Genomic DNA, 15,742 nt, shown 5'->3' with positions numbered 1-15,742 from the left:
TGGCCAACATGCAAAGATGGCCTCCTCCGCACACTTCAAGCATATCATATTGCAGGAGCATGTCTTTTTTAATTTGAAGAAAACGGTGCGCTGACAATTCTAGTGTGTGAGGGATCCTGTCTTTATGCATGTTTGCCAATCCTGATGTATAAGTGTAACAGGAAACCTAGCTTACTTATTGGCCGTACCCAATTGTTTCTTTTATTTGTGCATGTAGATTGTACAGGTCCAACTCTCAACCCTTGTACTGTATGAAGAGATGTTTTGTTGAAACAAGTGTGCCTGTCTACATTGGAAGGTGGTTTGTCCATCAGCAGAGGGAAACTGATGTGAACTAGAAGTGTCTGCCCAATGCCACCGCACCATCCTTTCCGTGCACTGAATTGTATAATAGACCAGCCCTCCCCCCCCTCGATCCATGCTTTCTGAGCACTACATATGCAAGAGAAGCTTGTACAGTACATTGCATGTGAGATCAAAGCATTCAATTTAAAAATGGTCATTTTCAAACTTTGAGGGAGCAAGCAGGAAGCATGTGATTTGAGTGTTACAGAACCGATGTCCCTGAAATCAGAATTCATTAACCTCCCAGGTGTGGTATACTCATTTTGAACTTGCTTTCTGCAATTATCCCACTGTAACCAATTATAAGGGGATAGGTCATGTGGTTAGGTATTGTATCAGAAAGATATTTACAAAGACAATTCTGTTCACGTTTTATGTATTGTAGACACGTGTTTGCTTACGCTTTTACCGCTTCTTGAATTATAAAGGCACTTAACAAGAACTGTACTATCATAAAAAGGAATCTATTTTCTAATTATTGTTCTTGTTTTTGTTTTTTTCTGAAATAACTTCCTCAGTTTGATCTTTTACGAACAAAATAACCAAGTTTCCAAAAAAGCTGTTCAGATTTAATGTTATTTTAACTGGGTCAACACTGACAGCACATTTGCTTGTGTAGTGAGTGAATAAAGAACAAACTTAAACAACGGGAACAATTGAAATGGATATTTGATTAGTCTCCCCTTTCCCCTCACCTTTCCCTAAGCCGCATCCTCCTCCCCTTCCTCCTCCTCCCCTTCCTCCTCCTCCCCTCCCTCCTCAAACTCTCCCTCCTCCTCTCAGCCCTCCTCCTCCCCTTCCTCCTCCTCCTCTCCCTCCTCCTCCCCTTCCTCCTCCTCCCCTTCCTCCTCCTCCTCCTCTCCCTCCTCCTCCCCTTCCTCCTCCTCCTTCTCGCCCTCCTCCTCCTCCTGAGGGCCCTGTGTTGGGTATGGCTCCCCCTGCTGGTAAGGGGAGGTAAGGCCTGGCATGAAGAAATGTAGGCGGGGCAAGGGGACCATGTTGACAGCTAGCTTCCGCAGGTCTGCGTTGGGCTGGCCAGGGAAACACAGGCAGCTGTAGTGACACCGCTCGTAGTGGCCGACACTAAATGGTTGAGGTCCCCGTAAGTGGGAGTATGTAAAATACCCTTGTACAGTAAATAAAAGCATGTTCATATCAACTTGAATAATAATGTACAAAAGTCCAGAGATGATAATGTTATTTATTGGTCACATCAGTTGCCAAAACATAAAATATTACATTTTAATACAAAATTCCCAGTATAATTTAATAGTTACAGTTGCATTTTCAAGGGCAAATGACTAACACGAAATATCTTCAAACTTCATACTTTTCTTGATGCAGTGTAGTGTCTCCTGTAGAAAAACAACACACACCACATGGTGTATGAAACGTGTCCTTATAGAAACAAGGCAAACCACATTAGGGTCGAGCGATATCCACATTTTGTTATTCACGATATCACTATAGAAAATATCACAATATACAATAATATCATTCATTGCTGAAGTATGGTGGAGACATGTTTTCACCGCTAGATATATTTTGCCTTTCAAAAAGCGGGATGCATCACTTATAGTTTATGCACAGTTTAAGCAGTTTTATAGACTGTTTTTTGGAAGACAACAATATCACAATATTCTCCAAATAAGCTCCAAATATGACGACATTGGCCCACCCCTAAACCACACTGATCAAAGGACCGAGGTTAGTTAGACAGTAAAGACAGATACTCATTTAGCTGTGAGACCCCCTGTGAATGCAGCTGTTTCTGGGGGTTAAATACTCACCACTCTGAGTTGGTCTGCAATGACCTGCAGTTTGGCCCTCAGTTCGTCACCGATGGTTACATCTGACAACACGGACCATCTCCCATCCTGGAACCTCATTGGCATGGAGAAAACTACACCAGCTGGGATGTCGTACTGCCCTGTACAAGAGCCAAGAGTAGACACATATCAGGGCCTCATAGAATGCACTGATGCATGATATATGAAATGCAGACTTCAAACCAAAAGTTCTTTGTCGTTGTTACGCTTCTTACATACAGCTTTAGTGTGCATAATAATAATAATAATAATAATAATAATAATAATAATAATAATACATTAGATATAGCGCTTTTCTATACACTCAAAGACGCTTTAATTACAAACTGAAAAGATTGAGTAGTAATAATAAAAATAAACAAAAAAAGAAATAACAGAAAGTATAGGGGCCTAATTAAGGTAGTGCTGGGGACACATGGGAAGGGGAGCTTGAAGAGGTGGGTTTTGAGGGCCTGTTTACATGTTGGTTGGTTTAAATAATGCTATAGAGCAGGGGTCGGCAATTAGGTTTGGCCTCGGGCCAAATTTTTTTTGAGCCACTAGATGGCGGGCCCGAACGTTTTTTTTTTTTTTTTTGCTAACACCAGGGGAGCCACCCCTCCTAAATTTCGTTGTTTGGTACCTGTACTGTAGCAATGACAATAAAGACCATTCATTCCATTCATTCATTCATTCATTCATTCATAAGTAATTGATTGTTAAAAAATGTGACACGTTCTAATGCTTTGACTTTTCTTTCGAAAAATGTACACATCGCTAGTCAACTAACACAGCTTGTTTTGTGAGCCTGCTAACAATGTAAAGTAGTGTTGTAGTTAACTAGGTAACAATGTAAAGTAGTGTTCTAGTTAACTAGATAACAATGTAAAGTAGTGTTGTAGTTAACTAGGTAACAATGTAAAGTAGTGTTGTAGTTAACTAGGTAACAATGTAAAGTAGTGTTCTAGTTAACTAGGTAACAATGTAAAGTGTTCTAGTTAACTAGGTAACAATGTAAAGTAGTGTTGTAGTTAACTAGGTAACAATGTAAAGTAGTGTTGTAGTTAACTAGGTAACAATGTAAAGTAGTGTTGTAGTTAACTAGGTAACAATGTAAAGTAGTGTTGTAGTTAACTAGGTAACAATGTAAAGTAGTGTTGTAGTTAACTAGGTAACAATGTAAAGTAGTGTTGTAGCTAACTAGGTAGCAGTCCAATCCATTACGTTGCAGTATTTTGGCTTGACTAGCAAGTTTGTGTTGTGATTCTCAACAACGTTGAAACGTAGTTTCACCCTTTTCCATAGTTTTGAATAATAAATGTGTGGACTGACGATGTAGCGCAGCCTAGCTTATTCTAATAATTATTTAACATACTTTCATTCTGAATGATTCCCCCCTCCTCCCAGACAAGGTCACATTATTATTGGATTGGTTGTTTGCCTGCCGGGTGAAGTTAGCTAAACATTTAACCTGCTAACTAGCAAGAGAAACATCATGTCACTCTCCAAAGGTGTAAAGAGGAAAGTTGACGGTGAAAACAGGGCATTTAAAGAGGAATGGACAGCGAACTATAATGTTCATCCTACCTGGTTTCATCAACGCAAAGCCGTTGTGAGACTCACATCTTCCGTGCTCACAATGTTCCCTTTCTATACATGCGAGTCGTCCTTTTCCTCAATGAATGTGATAAAGACGCACGAGAGGAATCGATTGATGCAAAAAAAAACTTGAGAACTGCCTGCGGATTAAATTGACGTCCATATAACCAGATATCAAGCAAATACTGACCGATGGGAGATGCCACTTTTCACATTAAGTGAGTACCAAGCCTGTCGTTATTGTATTTAATAACCTAATTGTATTTTTAATATTTTGAATGAATGGCTCATTGTAATTATTATCCCTAATAGCGTGTTTGCTCTGTCGTTTCAGGAGCATAGGCCTATGCACCACCACCCCTCGCATAAGCGGATTACTTTTCTTTCTTTTCTTTTTTTCACCGATTTTGTTGTCAATGTTTTTCCGAATATTAAACTGAATTTGCTTTGTTACTGTTCATATGTGTGTTGCAGTCACATATACGTAAACATTACGTTTGAATTATTTACTGAGCTGGTGTTATTTTTTTCAAACCACACACGGCTATTTCAGCACTACACGTTGTCCACCTACTTATGATTCACTATGAGGGGTTCAGCGTCAGTGCGCTTCGGTGCACCCCGCTGCCTGATTGTCTGTCCCTGTGTCATTCACTCTCAACATGGATAAAAGTACAATAAGCATTATTCAGGTGGAGGTAGATTCTCTATTCGGACATTATAGGCGCTATATGTGGGACTGTCGGTCCGATATTGTAAAAAAAAAAAAAAAAAAAAAAGTGGATTCTCAAAATATTCTGCTGGGCCAAATATTATTGGTGATGGGCCAGCAATGGCCCGCGGGCCGCCTATTGCCGACCCCTGCTATAGAGTGTAGAGTGTGTTATCTGTAACTGCCACTGTGTTGACCTTCACCTGTGCTGAGTACCCCTAATGAGAGGACCTCCTCAGGAGAGGAGTCGCCCATCCAGGCCTTCAGAAGTGTGATGATGCCGTTAGTCGCTGACATGGCTGTGGCCCTCTGAGTCTGACAGGCAACAGCGGCACGTTGTGAAACGACCAAACTCTGGAAGTCAGAGTCCAGCCATTTCCTTTGAAACACATAATGTAATATAGAGTACAACAGTTGAACAAAACCAGACAGGGCATAATATGTTGAATGATTTCTTAATAAACGGAGAAAATAGAAGATTTTAGCCTAAATCAAAAAAACTGAATTCTTAATTCAAATAACTTCTTGAATTGACTGAATAATTTACCCAAACCCTGATTTATTGGTGCGGTTATAAAATAATTATTATATGGGTCATTTAGTCATTAAAGAAAGGAGCAGGAACCACTGACACATTCATTCATAATTTGTCTTAATAAACACAGTGAAGCTGTCATATATCACCTGTCATATATCACCTCTAGGACTGTCTTAATAAACACAGTCAAGCTTTACCTGTCATATATCACCTGTCTTAATAAACACAGTGAAGCTTTACCTGTCATATATCACCTCTAGGACTGGCTGAGAAAAATCTGAGGGTCCCCAAATTGCTCCTCCTTCATATTGGAAAACCTTCGCCCTCTGCAGGTCAACATGGGAACTACCGCTGATATTACCCCAAACAATGACATCTGTCACACCTGTCAGGAATAATAAATGTCATTAAATAGGCTAGCTTTTTCTATTTTAACACCGAAATGAAGGTAGTAGGTTTCTCAAATTAAAGATAAATGAGTTGGGTAGTGGTGGCTTAATTACCTGTCGGTTTGACACATAACTTCTGTGCAACGTGAGCCCTGGCCTCATACTCCAGCTGAGTTGCCATGGCTACAAAGTGGCTGCTGTCGACAGAGGGTGCGTTCTCCAGTAAGAGGGAGCACTTCAGGTTGACAAAGAAGTTTCCAGCCACAACCACCACTACCTCCTTGTTTGCCCTTTCGTCAATGAGCCGCCCGTATCCTTGGTAACGATCTGATACCTTCCTCATGACGCTCTCCTCCCCCCCATCCGCTCTGGCCTCACTGTCCTCATGCCAACAGCAGTCATCGAGAAGGATTATGACGTGGGCCTGTTGGAAGGCCTGCTCCAGGTTGGTGTGGGTGGTGACCTTGTGGAGCTGGAGTAGGGCCAGGTCCTCTGTCTCCATCCTGACCCCGTAGAGCTCCTCCTCACTCCCCCCCACATCCAGCAGATGGAGGCTGATGGTGGGAGCGTCACGGAACACCCCGGGGGAAAACAGCTGGGGGATCAGGCTGTAGCAGGTTGGGTTGAGAGCACTGCAGGACAGGTTACAAAGGAGGGTTATCTGTCCTGAGCGCTAGAACGCTTCACTGCCAAATAGCTGCTGACAGATGTAGTATTTTGAGCCAAGATCAGATGCTCACTAAAGGTTACCCAGTTCTATTTTGGAGATTAGCTTGATCCTGGATCGTGAAGCAAATGGCACCCCATGTTGTTAAATCGATGTAATAATAACAGAGATATTGGACTATGCCCAATCAGCAACCTAATCAGCAGCCGCGAAGTCATGTGTTATACTATAATCCCCTCTGAGATCTCTCTGTGCGTGTGTCATAACCCCACCTGCTTATCCATATGTGCAGTGGCTTGATGAGGCTCTGGTGGTACGACTCCTCCTCCATGCACCGCTCCTTTGTCTGCAGGTTCTCTGCTGAAATCGTCATCATCAGCTCTGTTGTCATGTCTGAGGTCATCCCATAATAACCCTGAAAGGAAAAAGATCTCTTAGAAAGGTTCTGAATTATTAGAATGTGTGACCTACGCTTGTTGAAACAGCTGATAACATAAGAGAGGAGGATGAAGACAGTGGTATTACCTGTACATGGTCTTGGAAGTCACTGAACCCCCCTAAGAGCATTCCTTTGCCCCCACGTTCGATAAGTTCCCTCCATATTAGGGGGGAGTCCTCATGCTCCCAGCCATTTGCCTTGCAGGTGGTCTCCAGCCATTGCTAGGAGGGACAGAGGGGTGATGATGAGATCATGTATTTTGAATGCAATTGAGAGAAATTACAACTTTAAAAGATAAATAATGTAATGAGTCTACCTTCCAGTCATTGGGGTGCAGGCAAATCTTGTGGATGCTGAAGTCTGGCAGAGACCTTTGCAGGACATCTGCAAGAAGTTCTGCTTTGGCAAAGTATGGGCAATTTGCCTTGCCTATGAGAGAGTTATTAGTCTCACTAAATCAATCAAGAGAGGACATTCTGGGTTCCTATGATTAGTACAATTATGAAACACATTAGACATTAATTGTTTATAAAATGACATAAACAAAACAGTGGAAAATGCTTTAAACATAACTAACTAAATACTAACACCGGTCTCTAAATAAAAATACTCACCAGCAAGTACAAATTTTGCCATATTTTTCTCTGGCAATGTCAGGAGTCAGGAGTTGCTAGGCAACCAAAGATGTTACTTAAATTGTGTCCGATAAGAAACAACAGCGGAAGTAACTAGCCATGTTTACATTAATGTTTTTGACATGGCAATTGAAATGTATGAAATAAAAATTCAAAAACGTTTTACTAAAATAGCGAAATTATTTTACATCAATTCTTATTTCGAACAGTCAAGAAACGAATTAAAACCGTGTAGCGCAACCTCTGAATGATGTAACTGCGACATTACGGCGACATTACGGCTGCGCACACGAAGACCAAGGAAGCAGCATGCGAAACATCGGTTGACAGTCAAGGGTAAGTGTTCATGCCAGACACACAATGGACTAAAGACATCTGCCATACAGCAAACTAAACCAATGTGTTTAAGTCGGGGGAAATGATTGCTAACTGCAGCGAGTCACATATCCGTGTAAACTGTGCGAGAGATTATGTAAGGTTGGCTGTTTGGCGAGTAGAGCCTCACTAAACATGAAAGGCATTGTTGTTTAAAATCAAGCTTTAAGCTGCACTGACAACCTTGTTATGACTGAGTGCTATGTTAGCTAGGATCTTAAACAACAATGCCTTTGTGGGTAAAACAGTCCCAAGATCTGATTACTGATCTGTGATTATGTGATGCCAAAAATGCTAGTTTGAGTTACACAGGACACATTGAATTGAACCCACATTGAATGCGGTGCTGCAACCATGATAAAAACGCTTACATTTGTCATATGTTCTTTCATGTTTTTTTTTTCCATACAGCTTTTGTAAACTGTACCCGAGAGTTTCAGCGACACAAGACACAATGCCTGCCCGTGTGACAGGAGAGGAGGTGCTCAGATGGGCCCTGCGGGTCTGCAACCAGAGGGCTCTATGGCAGCCCGGTGGCCCCCAGATGCTGAGGAGATGCAAATTGGTCCAAAACAGGTCTGATACACTGCTGTCTCAAGTCTGGAGCGCAGGACAAACCCAGAGGCCGTTGGCTGGACTTCCTGTCAGCGTAGTACGGTATTACTCTCAGCTCTATGACCAGGACCAGGACCTGGACCTGGAGGGCAAGGAAGGACGTTCCGTTCGAACCGTGCGACCTCGTGCTTCCGCCCCAGAGGCCGGTTCCGTACAGGCGGTGACCCCCAACCAGGCGCCGAAGAGGGTGCCTTTTTATTACAAACTGAGGCAGTGCAGCTCCCCTATAGAAGTGCTGGACCTGGCTGCCAAGTACTCGTCTAGTCACAGGAGGGTCAGTAACTCGCTGACGCGCATCTGGGACATCGTCAAGAAGATGCCAGTGGAGCAGCGGCGTTCCGAGCGGCAGGCGCTAAACGAGAATGCAGGCTTCGAGGCGCTGCTCCAGACGGCCATGACGGAGGCTGCGTTCATGAAATGCGAGGACGTGGCGTACAGTCTGCTGGCCATGGTCAAGCTGGGCGTGTCGCAACGCAGCCGTGTCGTCCAGACCCTCCTCCGAGTCTCACAGGTAACCCATTATTAAGACCCCCAGGACCAAGCTCTGCACCGTGGGGGATCAGGCTTTCTGCTCGGCTGCTCCCAGGCTGTGGAATGCTCTCCCTGACCACCTAAGGGCTCCACAGTCTGTGGATGCTTTTAAACGAGGCCTTAAAACCCACCTTTTTAATAGAGCCTTTTATTAGCCTTTTTCTTTTTTGAAAATGTTTATTTATTATTATTATCATTATTATTATTATTATTATTATTGTTAGTGTCACAGAGGAGTACCTGTCCAGGATGTCCTGTATAATCTGCCCTATGCTTCACCCCCCCCCCCCCCCCCCCACCTTCACAGGAGAATCTGAATGAGTTTGATGAGAAGTCCCTATCTGTGCTGGCTTCCTGTCTGGAATACATGGAAAGCAGCGCTAATGTAGATGCACTGAAAGAGGGGGTGAGGTGAGTGCTAGTGCTGCTAGCCTGTGTTACTCGCTACAGAGATGCTTTAAAACAAATAAGGATTGTGATTTTCTGTGTTTTCACACAAGTAAAAGTGCTTTGTGTCCAATACAGTGCATGCAGTTGGAAAATCGTGACATGTTTGTGTCTTTGTCTGTGTGTTCGCCGTTCTGAATTCTTAGACTGATGATTGCCGATCGACTTCCGAGCATCCAGAATGTTCTGGCCTTGCAGACCTTGATGCGGCATCTAGGGAAGGATGCACACCCAGACCTGAAGAGGAAACTGGAGGTAAGGGCTCCTTCTCTCCTCTCTCTGCCCCTCGGCTCAACCTTGGGGGCGGCTGTGGCGCAGGAGGTAGAGCCGTCTTATGATCGCAAGGTTGGCAGATCGGCGGTTCGAGCCCCGGCTGGCCACATGTCAAAGTGTCCTTAACCCCAAATTGCTCCCAATGAGTGGGCCGGCACCTTGCATGGTAGCTTGTCGCCATTGGTGTGTGAATGTGTGTGTGAACGGGTGAATGAGAGGCCGTTGTAAAGCGCTTTGGAATAAGGCGCTATATAAGTCAGTCCATTTACCATTTACCTTGCAACACGCAACGCTAGTCATGACCTGTGACCCGTGGGGACATCATTCATCCCTCCTACCCCCCCCCGTCACGCACACGCACACACACACACACATATAACTGACAGTATCATCTAGATTAGTTTTACATACTCTAATTTACAGCCTACATAATTATTGTTCTACTGCCCCTTTCTGTCATTGTCTTTTTAAAACAAAATTGCTTATATATTGTTGTTTATTACATTGTTTTTTTTTTATTATATTGTTGTTTTTATCTTTATGTCCTATGCACTAACCACACCAAGTCAATTTCCGGTATATGCGAATATACTTAAAATTCAGATTCTGATTCTCATGTTCCTGTCCTCCAGAGAAAGGCGCTGTCAATGATAGACCAGTTCAGCCTCCCCAACTATCAGTACATGTTCTCCACACTCGCCGCCATGGGTTTCACCTCCAAGCCGCTGTTGGAGGTCTGCAGCAAAAATATCGCAGGTGAGACATTACATTTTACATTTACATTTGAACCGTTTAGCAAATGCTTTTATCCAAAGTGACTTACAATTAGAGATTACAGGGACGGTCTCCCTGAAGTAACTTAGGGCTAAGTGCCTTACTGTTGGTGAGATTTAAACTCTGTTTAGCATCATCAGCTATTTAACGAGGGAGTCACCCACACCGTTGCGGGGATCTGAGTGTGAACGCAAGCTTCTTGGCTCATCTTGTGTCGTTGACGACTAACTCATCCGTTCCTCCTCTCCTTCTTCCCTTCATGTGGCCTCCTTGGCACCGCAGAGAACGTCCACGCGATCCCCTTCAACAGACTGCTGACAGTACTGAAGGCCTGTGGGGAGCTGAACTACAGAGACCTGACCATGTTCACAGCCATCTCTGACTATATGGCCTCCACTATAGCCATGTGGAACAACAAACAGGTATGGCTGGCCCTCTCTCTCCCTCTCTCTCTCTGTCTCTTTCTCTATCTCTGTCCCCTCTCTCTCTCTCAGTGTCCTCTCTCTCTGTCTTCTCTCTCTCTCTCTCTCTGTCCCCTCTTTCTCTCTCTCTGTCTTCTCTCTCTCTCTCTGTCCCCTCTTTCTCTCTGTGTCTTCTCTCTCTCTCTCTGTCCCCTCTCTCTCTCTCTTTCTCTCTTTTTTTCTCTCTCTCTCTTTCTCTCTCTCCTCTCTCCTCTCTCTCTCTCTCTCTCTCTGTCCTCTCTCTCTCTCTGTCCTCTCTCTCTCTCTCTTCTCTGTCCTCTCTCTCTCTCTGTCCCCTCTCTTTCTCTCTCTCTCTCAATTCAATTCAATTCAATTCAATTCAACAGGCTTTATTGGCATGACGTTTTACAAGTGTTGCCAAAGCACAATCACAGATATGACGAACAACAACATAACAACATAATATCAATGACAATATCAATGAAAAAATAAATATAAATAATATAAATAAAATAAAATAAAGCAGGTGGAGCAGAGAATTAAACATGGCATACTGTATGTATGTCCTACTGGTTGTCCCTTTTCTTGTGACAGGAATTGACATATTTTGCAGCCAAAACTGCACATTCTTTCTGTTCCCCCAGAAGGGCTGGTAATCTTTCCCTTTCTGTCATATTTCGGAATTCTGGGAAATTTGTTTCAAATTTTGGGAAGAACTCCTCTCTAATATTTGTGTAGTTTTTACATTGTGTTAAAAAGTGTAACTCTGTCTCTATAGCTCCGTCATCACAGTGACAGCACAGCCTCTCCTCTCTGGGCAGCCAGGTTTGTCTGTGTCTGCCCTTCTCTATTGCCAGACTATGATCGCTCAGTCTGTACATTGTCAAAGTCTTTCTCAGGTTTTTATCAGTTACTGTGGTCTCTCTCTGTCCCATCTCTCTCTCTCTGTCCCCTCTCTTTCTCTCTCTCTCTCTCTCTGTCCCCTCTTTCTCTCTCTCTCTCCGTCCTCTCTTTCTCTCTCTCTCTCTCTCTCTCCGTCCTCTCTCTCTCTATCTGTCCCCTCTCTCTCTCTCTGGACCCTTTTTTTACTTACGTTTTGCGGTCGCTTCTAGGTGATTCTCTTCCTGTCCGAGTTCGACGAGCTAGCGTTCTGCCCCACAGCCCTGTTGGACGCGTTTGCTGACAGTGTGATCCGGAACCCTGGCAGCCTGGCTCTGAGAGACCTGCTCAGCATCCTGAAGATCATGGCTACCCTGAACCCTGACCTGCAGGACCACAGGCAACAGTGAGACTCCTCACACACTCATATCCCTCATACCTCATCTTCACTTGCACACTTCTCTGCTTTAACCATATCTGTGTGCTTTTTGGTATTGGCAGACCTACCGCATAGGAATTTGTTAAAGAATAAGTTGTTGGGTCGCTTAGGTGGCGTAGTGGGTTAAGCGTCGACCATGAAACCGCAGGGTTCCCGGTTCGATGTCCTGCTTGTCATCCCTTCTCTCTCTCCCCCCCATCCTTCCTGTCATAATCTATACTGTCTCTATCAATAAAATACAAAGAAAAATACAAGTGGGACTGCCCCACTCAAATAACCTGAAAAAATTAGTTTTTCTGCCTTCTATCGTTATTGTGGTTTTTATGTATACAGCTACATGTGTACACACGCTCATGTGTTGTGAACAGTCAGATGGAGAGACACTACAAAATTGACCACCATCTCCGGCTGAAAGCTAAACCTAACATGTGTCCTGTTTCCTAGGTTCCTGGACTGTGCGACCCAGGTGCTGCAGTCTCACCTCCCCAAGATGTCGGCCCCTGTGCTGCTGAGGGCCGTCTACAGCCTGTGTCTGCTGGGCCACTTCCCCTCCGCCCCGCTGGAGCAGCTGCTGCAGACCCAGACCCTGGAGGAGCTCCTGGCCGCAGGTCAGCCTCCGTCTGTCTCCTCAGACACACACCCTACACTCAGGACGCTACACTGTCTCCTCAGACACACACACCCTACACTCACACGCACCAAAAGCTTTTTTTATGAAAAGCTTTCTTTTTTCATTTTTTTTTCTCATGAAGATACCGTACTCCTTTATGTCAAGAGCACCATGAAACTAGAAACTCAAGCACCCGTCCTTGAGTTTCTAGTTTCATGGTGCTCTTGATATTAAGGAGTATCTTCATAAAAAGCTTTTGGTCTGGAAAAAACCCATGTCAAATACCACAGGAAATCAATTGTATTTTTGTCCTAGGAATTCATGTTTGTATTAATATCCTGTGTTGGCTGTCATTGAACATAACAGTGACAGGTATACTCAGAAAAAATGATGTGCTCAGGGTTTTTCAGTCCAGCTTGCATAATAAAATGCATTGCCAGTCGTGTGGCTAATAAACTATCTATCTCTATCTCTCTCCTGTCTGTGTCTGTACAGATGAGCGCTTTCAGAAGGGTCTGGAGAAGAAGCTACGCGTGGTGGACGTGTGTCTGAGGCTGGACCGGCCTCTCCTCGCCCGCCCCCTGACCGTCCCTCCCTCCTCCCTGGGCTCCCCAGCCCCCCTCCACCTGTCTGTCAACCCGGGCCTGGCAGAGACCCTCCGGAGCCTGGTGGAGGCCGGGTCGCTGCAGGAGGGAGTGGTGGTGGAACACTACTTCATAGGTAGAGACTGCTCTTGTGCAAGCATTCACTGTACTACTGATTAATCTCCATGTACAACGTATCGTTTGATGATGGACAAAACATGTATAATGTACAATGAAATCGGAAGTACAATGAACACAATTTTGTGCTTTTTGTTTTCAGATGGCCTGATAACCCGACCCTTCCAGGCGTCAGGAGGGACTGTTCTGTCTGAGGGAGAATCTCCTCCTCCACCTGAGCTCAGTCAAAAGTAACGCTGCCCTCTTCACTTGCTGTTAACTACCAGTGGCTCCTGTGTTATTGAGATTGAGAACAGACCGTTGTCCTCCTTCTGTTTCGTTCCAGAATTGCAGTTCTTTGTGCCCTCCCGTCCTCTTTCTGTTATGGTACGTCCCATCCCCGTGGCAACCTGGCTATGAAGATGCGTCACCTGAAGCTCCTGGGATACAGCCCTGTCCTGGTGAGTCTCACAGCTCTCTGTGGTGGGTTAGGATCTGTTCACCAATGCTTCTCTTTGACCTTATTGTGTCTTAGCTAGTTTCTTGTTCTATCGTGTACAGGTTTCCCTGCCTGCACATCACATTTCCCATTAGACAGGGCTCCCACGGTCCTTGAAATCCTTGAAAGTTTGTGAATTTGCGAAAAGAAAATCAAGGTCTTAAAAGGTTTTTGAAAATAGACATGGGTCATTGAAATCCTCTCTCCTCTCTCTCCAAAAAATATATATATTCAAAAATGTTTTACTTAGCTCGTCAACTACTAAATAAGTCTCTGTATTGCTTAACTTTACACATATTTCACAATATATTGTTTTGCTGTGCTGTGGTAGAGAAGGCAAGAGACCATCTAGTGTTCACACATTCAAGCCTCTCTTTTTAATTGTTAGGATAGTTAGGATATTGCGAATAGTTCTTATTATATAAATTCTCATCTAGATCTGTCTCAAACTATGCCGTGTTGGGTCCTTGAATTTGAGGGAATTGAGTCTTGAAAGTCCTTGAAAGGTGCTTGAATTTATTTGATGTTTCAGAAGGTGTGGGAACCCTGATTAGAATGATGGAGATGGACTTAACCTCAGGGCCAGAGTCTCCCACGGTCTCCTAATCCCCCCACTCCTTCTCATACTTCCATACCGTGCCTCAATACATTCCCATCAGTTGAATCATTATATCTCAAACGCACTACAAATAGAGCAAATTAAATTATCTCTGACCCCTCCCACCCTGCTCACCACCTGTTTCAACTGTTGCCCTCTCGACGGCGCTACCGATCCCTGGCCACCTGTTTCAAAAACAGTTTTTCCCCTCTGCCATAAGGACTCTCAACACCTGACTCACTAGATGTACTGCACTTTATAGTTGTAAATATTTATGATTTTTTTGTATTGTGATTGTGATTGTGTGTACATTGTGATAGTCATGTGTAATGTGTGTATGTTTGATGTATTTGACACTGCTGTATTGGAGTTTTTCCATCTGTACCGACAACAAATTCAGCTTTCAGTCATTAAACGATTCATTCATTCGTCCATCCCTCTCTGTTTGATCCTCCAGGTGAAGGAACAGGAGCTGAACTCTCTGTCTGAGGAGCAGAGAACAGAGCTCCTCCGGGCGCTGATCCTTCCAGAACAGGAGAGGTCCCATACAGAACACGGGACAGAGTGACGGACATGGGAGTTGGATACCTGGTTCTGCCGTCCCAGTGTGCTCCCATATGGTCCGGTCTGGTCCGGTCCTGTTTCCGTTAGTAATTACACAGGAGGTGACGCGTAGTCATTGTACCTTGTGAAGGCTGCAGTTCTTTTGAATGGTTTCAGATGTTAGTGTCTGGACTGTACAGCTCACTGCATACAGGGGTGTAAACTTGTCACCTTTTAGCCGTTTTAGCCATTTTTACGTCAAAATAGGTCAACAATTTTCATAAATGTTATTTGTTTTCAGGCAAAAAAAAAATGTGTCACCTTTTTGGGCCATCACCAGTTTGCATCCCTGGCATAACACATCTGCACAAGCCTACGGGAAACAGACGACCATTTGCTTCAGTGCTGCTTATGTTTATGAGAATGGGAATCTGTGCCAGAAATAAAATATGGACAGCACTTAACTGATCAGCTTTAAATCATCATTTATTGCACGGAGGCTTTTCAGCGTGTGCCTTCTTCAGTGTGCATGAAGGGCAACGACTACTCACAGGTGGCCACATAATCAATACATGGGTCCCAGTAGACTAGAGGAGGCTGCAAGGCGTTATAATCACATTTCTCAATAGGCACAGTCTGTGTCAGGACATTTAAGTTGAACTGTCTCTCTGAGTATCATCTGTTGACAGTGTTTGTTGTGTCCAATCCTAATGGTGGGCTTATTTACTTACTGGTGTCATGATGATTAGGGATGCTCCGATTTATCGGCCACCGATTTAAATCGGCCGATTTCACTCCAAATGACTCGATCGGTGATCGGCAAAAATGGCCGATCGCAAAAACCGATCTTTTTTTTTTTTTTCCTGGGGAAGACAGATAACTGAACAGAAAACATAGGAGGACG

The 15,742-nt window shown here is 44.1% G+C and overlaps 2 protein-coding genes across 2 annotated transcripts; one reads left to right on the top strand and one right to left on the bottom strand.

Annotated features, from left to right (window-relative positions):
• Positions 1-1,646: 1,646 nt before the first annotated feature.
• On the bottom strand, positions 1,647-7,133 carry mdh1b (malate dehydrogenase 1B, NAD (soluble); the record flags this gene model as incomplete). The annotated part of the gene is made up of 9 exons (XM_080531895.1): positions 1,647-1,700; positions 2,136-2,275; positions 4,668-4,843; positions 5,243-5,387; positions 5,506-6,023; positions 6,331-6,473; positions 6,584-6,718; positions 6,814-6,926; positions 7,112-7,133. 9 exons carry the CDS (start codon positions 7,131-7,133, stop codon positions 1,647-1,649), a joined length of 1,446 nt encoding a protein of 481 aa, XP_080388021.1.
• Positions 7,134-7,961: 828 nt separating this feature from the next.
• On the top strand, positions 7,962-15,437 carry fastkd2 (FAST kinase domains 2; the record flags this gene model as incomplete). Its single annotated transcript, XM_080531894.1, has 11 exons — positions 7,962-8,633; positions 8,961-9,064; positions 9,247-9,355; positions 10,006-10,129; positions 10,430-10,569; positions 11,682-11,854; positions 12,332-12,495; positions 12,993-13,217; positions 13,362-13,449; positions 13,545-13,659; positions 14,753-15,437. The coding sequence occupies 11 exons, from the start codon at positions 7,962-7,964 to the stop codon at positions 14,861-14,863; spliced, it is 2,025 nt and encodes a 674-aa protein (XP_080388020.1). The 3' UTR covers positions 14,864-15,437.
• Between the last annotated feature and the right edge of the window lie 305 nt (positions 15,438-15,742).

Source organism: Nansenia antarctica, assembly GCF_963989245.1.
Source record: "Nansenia antarctica genome assembly, chromosome: 5".
Taxonomy (NCBI): Eukaryota; Metazoa; Chordata; class Actinopteri; order Argentiniformes; family Microstomatidae; genus Nansenia; species Nansenia antarctica.
Note: the sequence above shows the minus strand (reverse complement) of the source record. Positions and strands in the feature narration are given on the sequence as shown.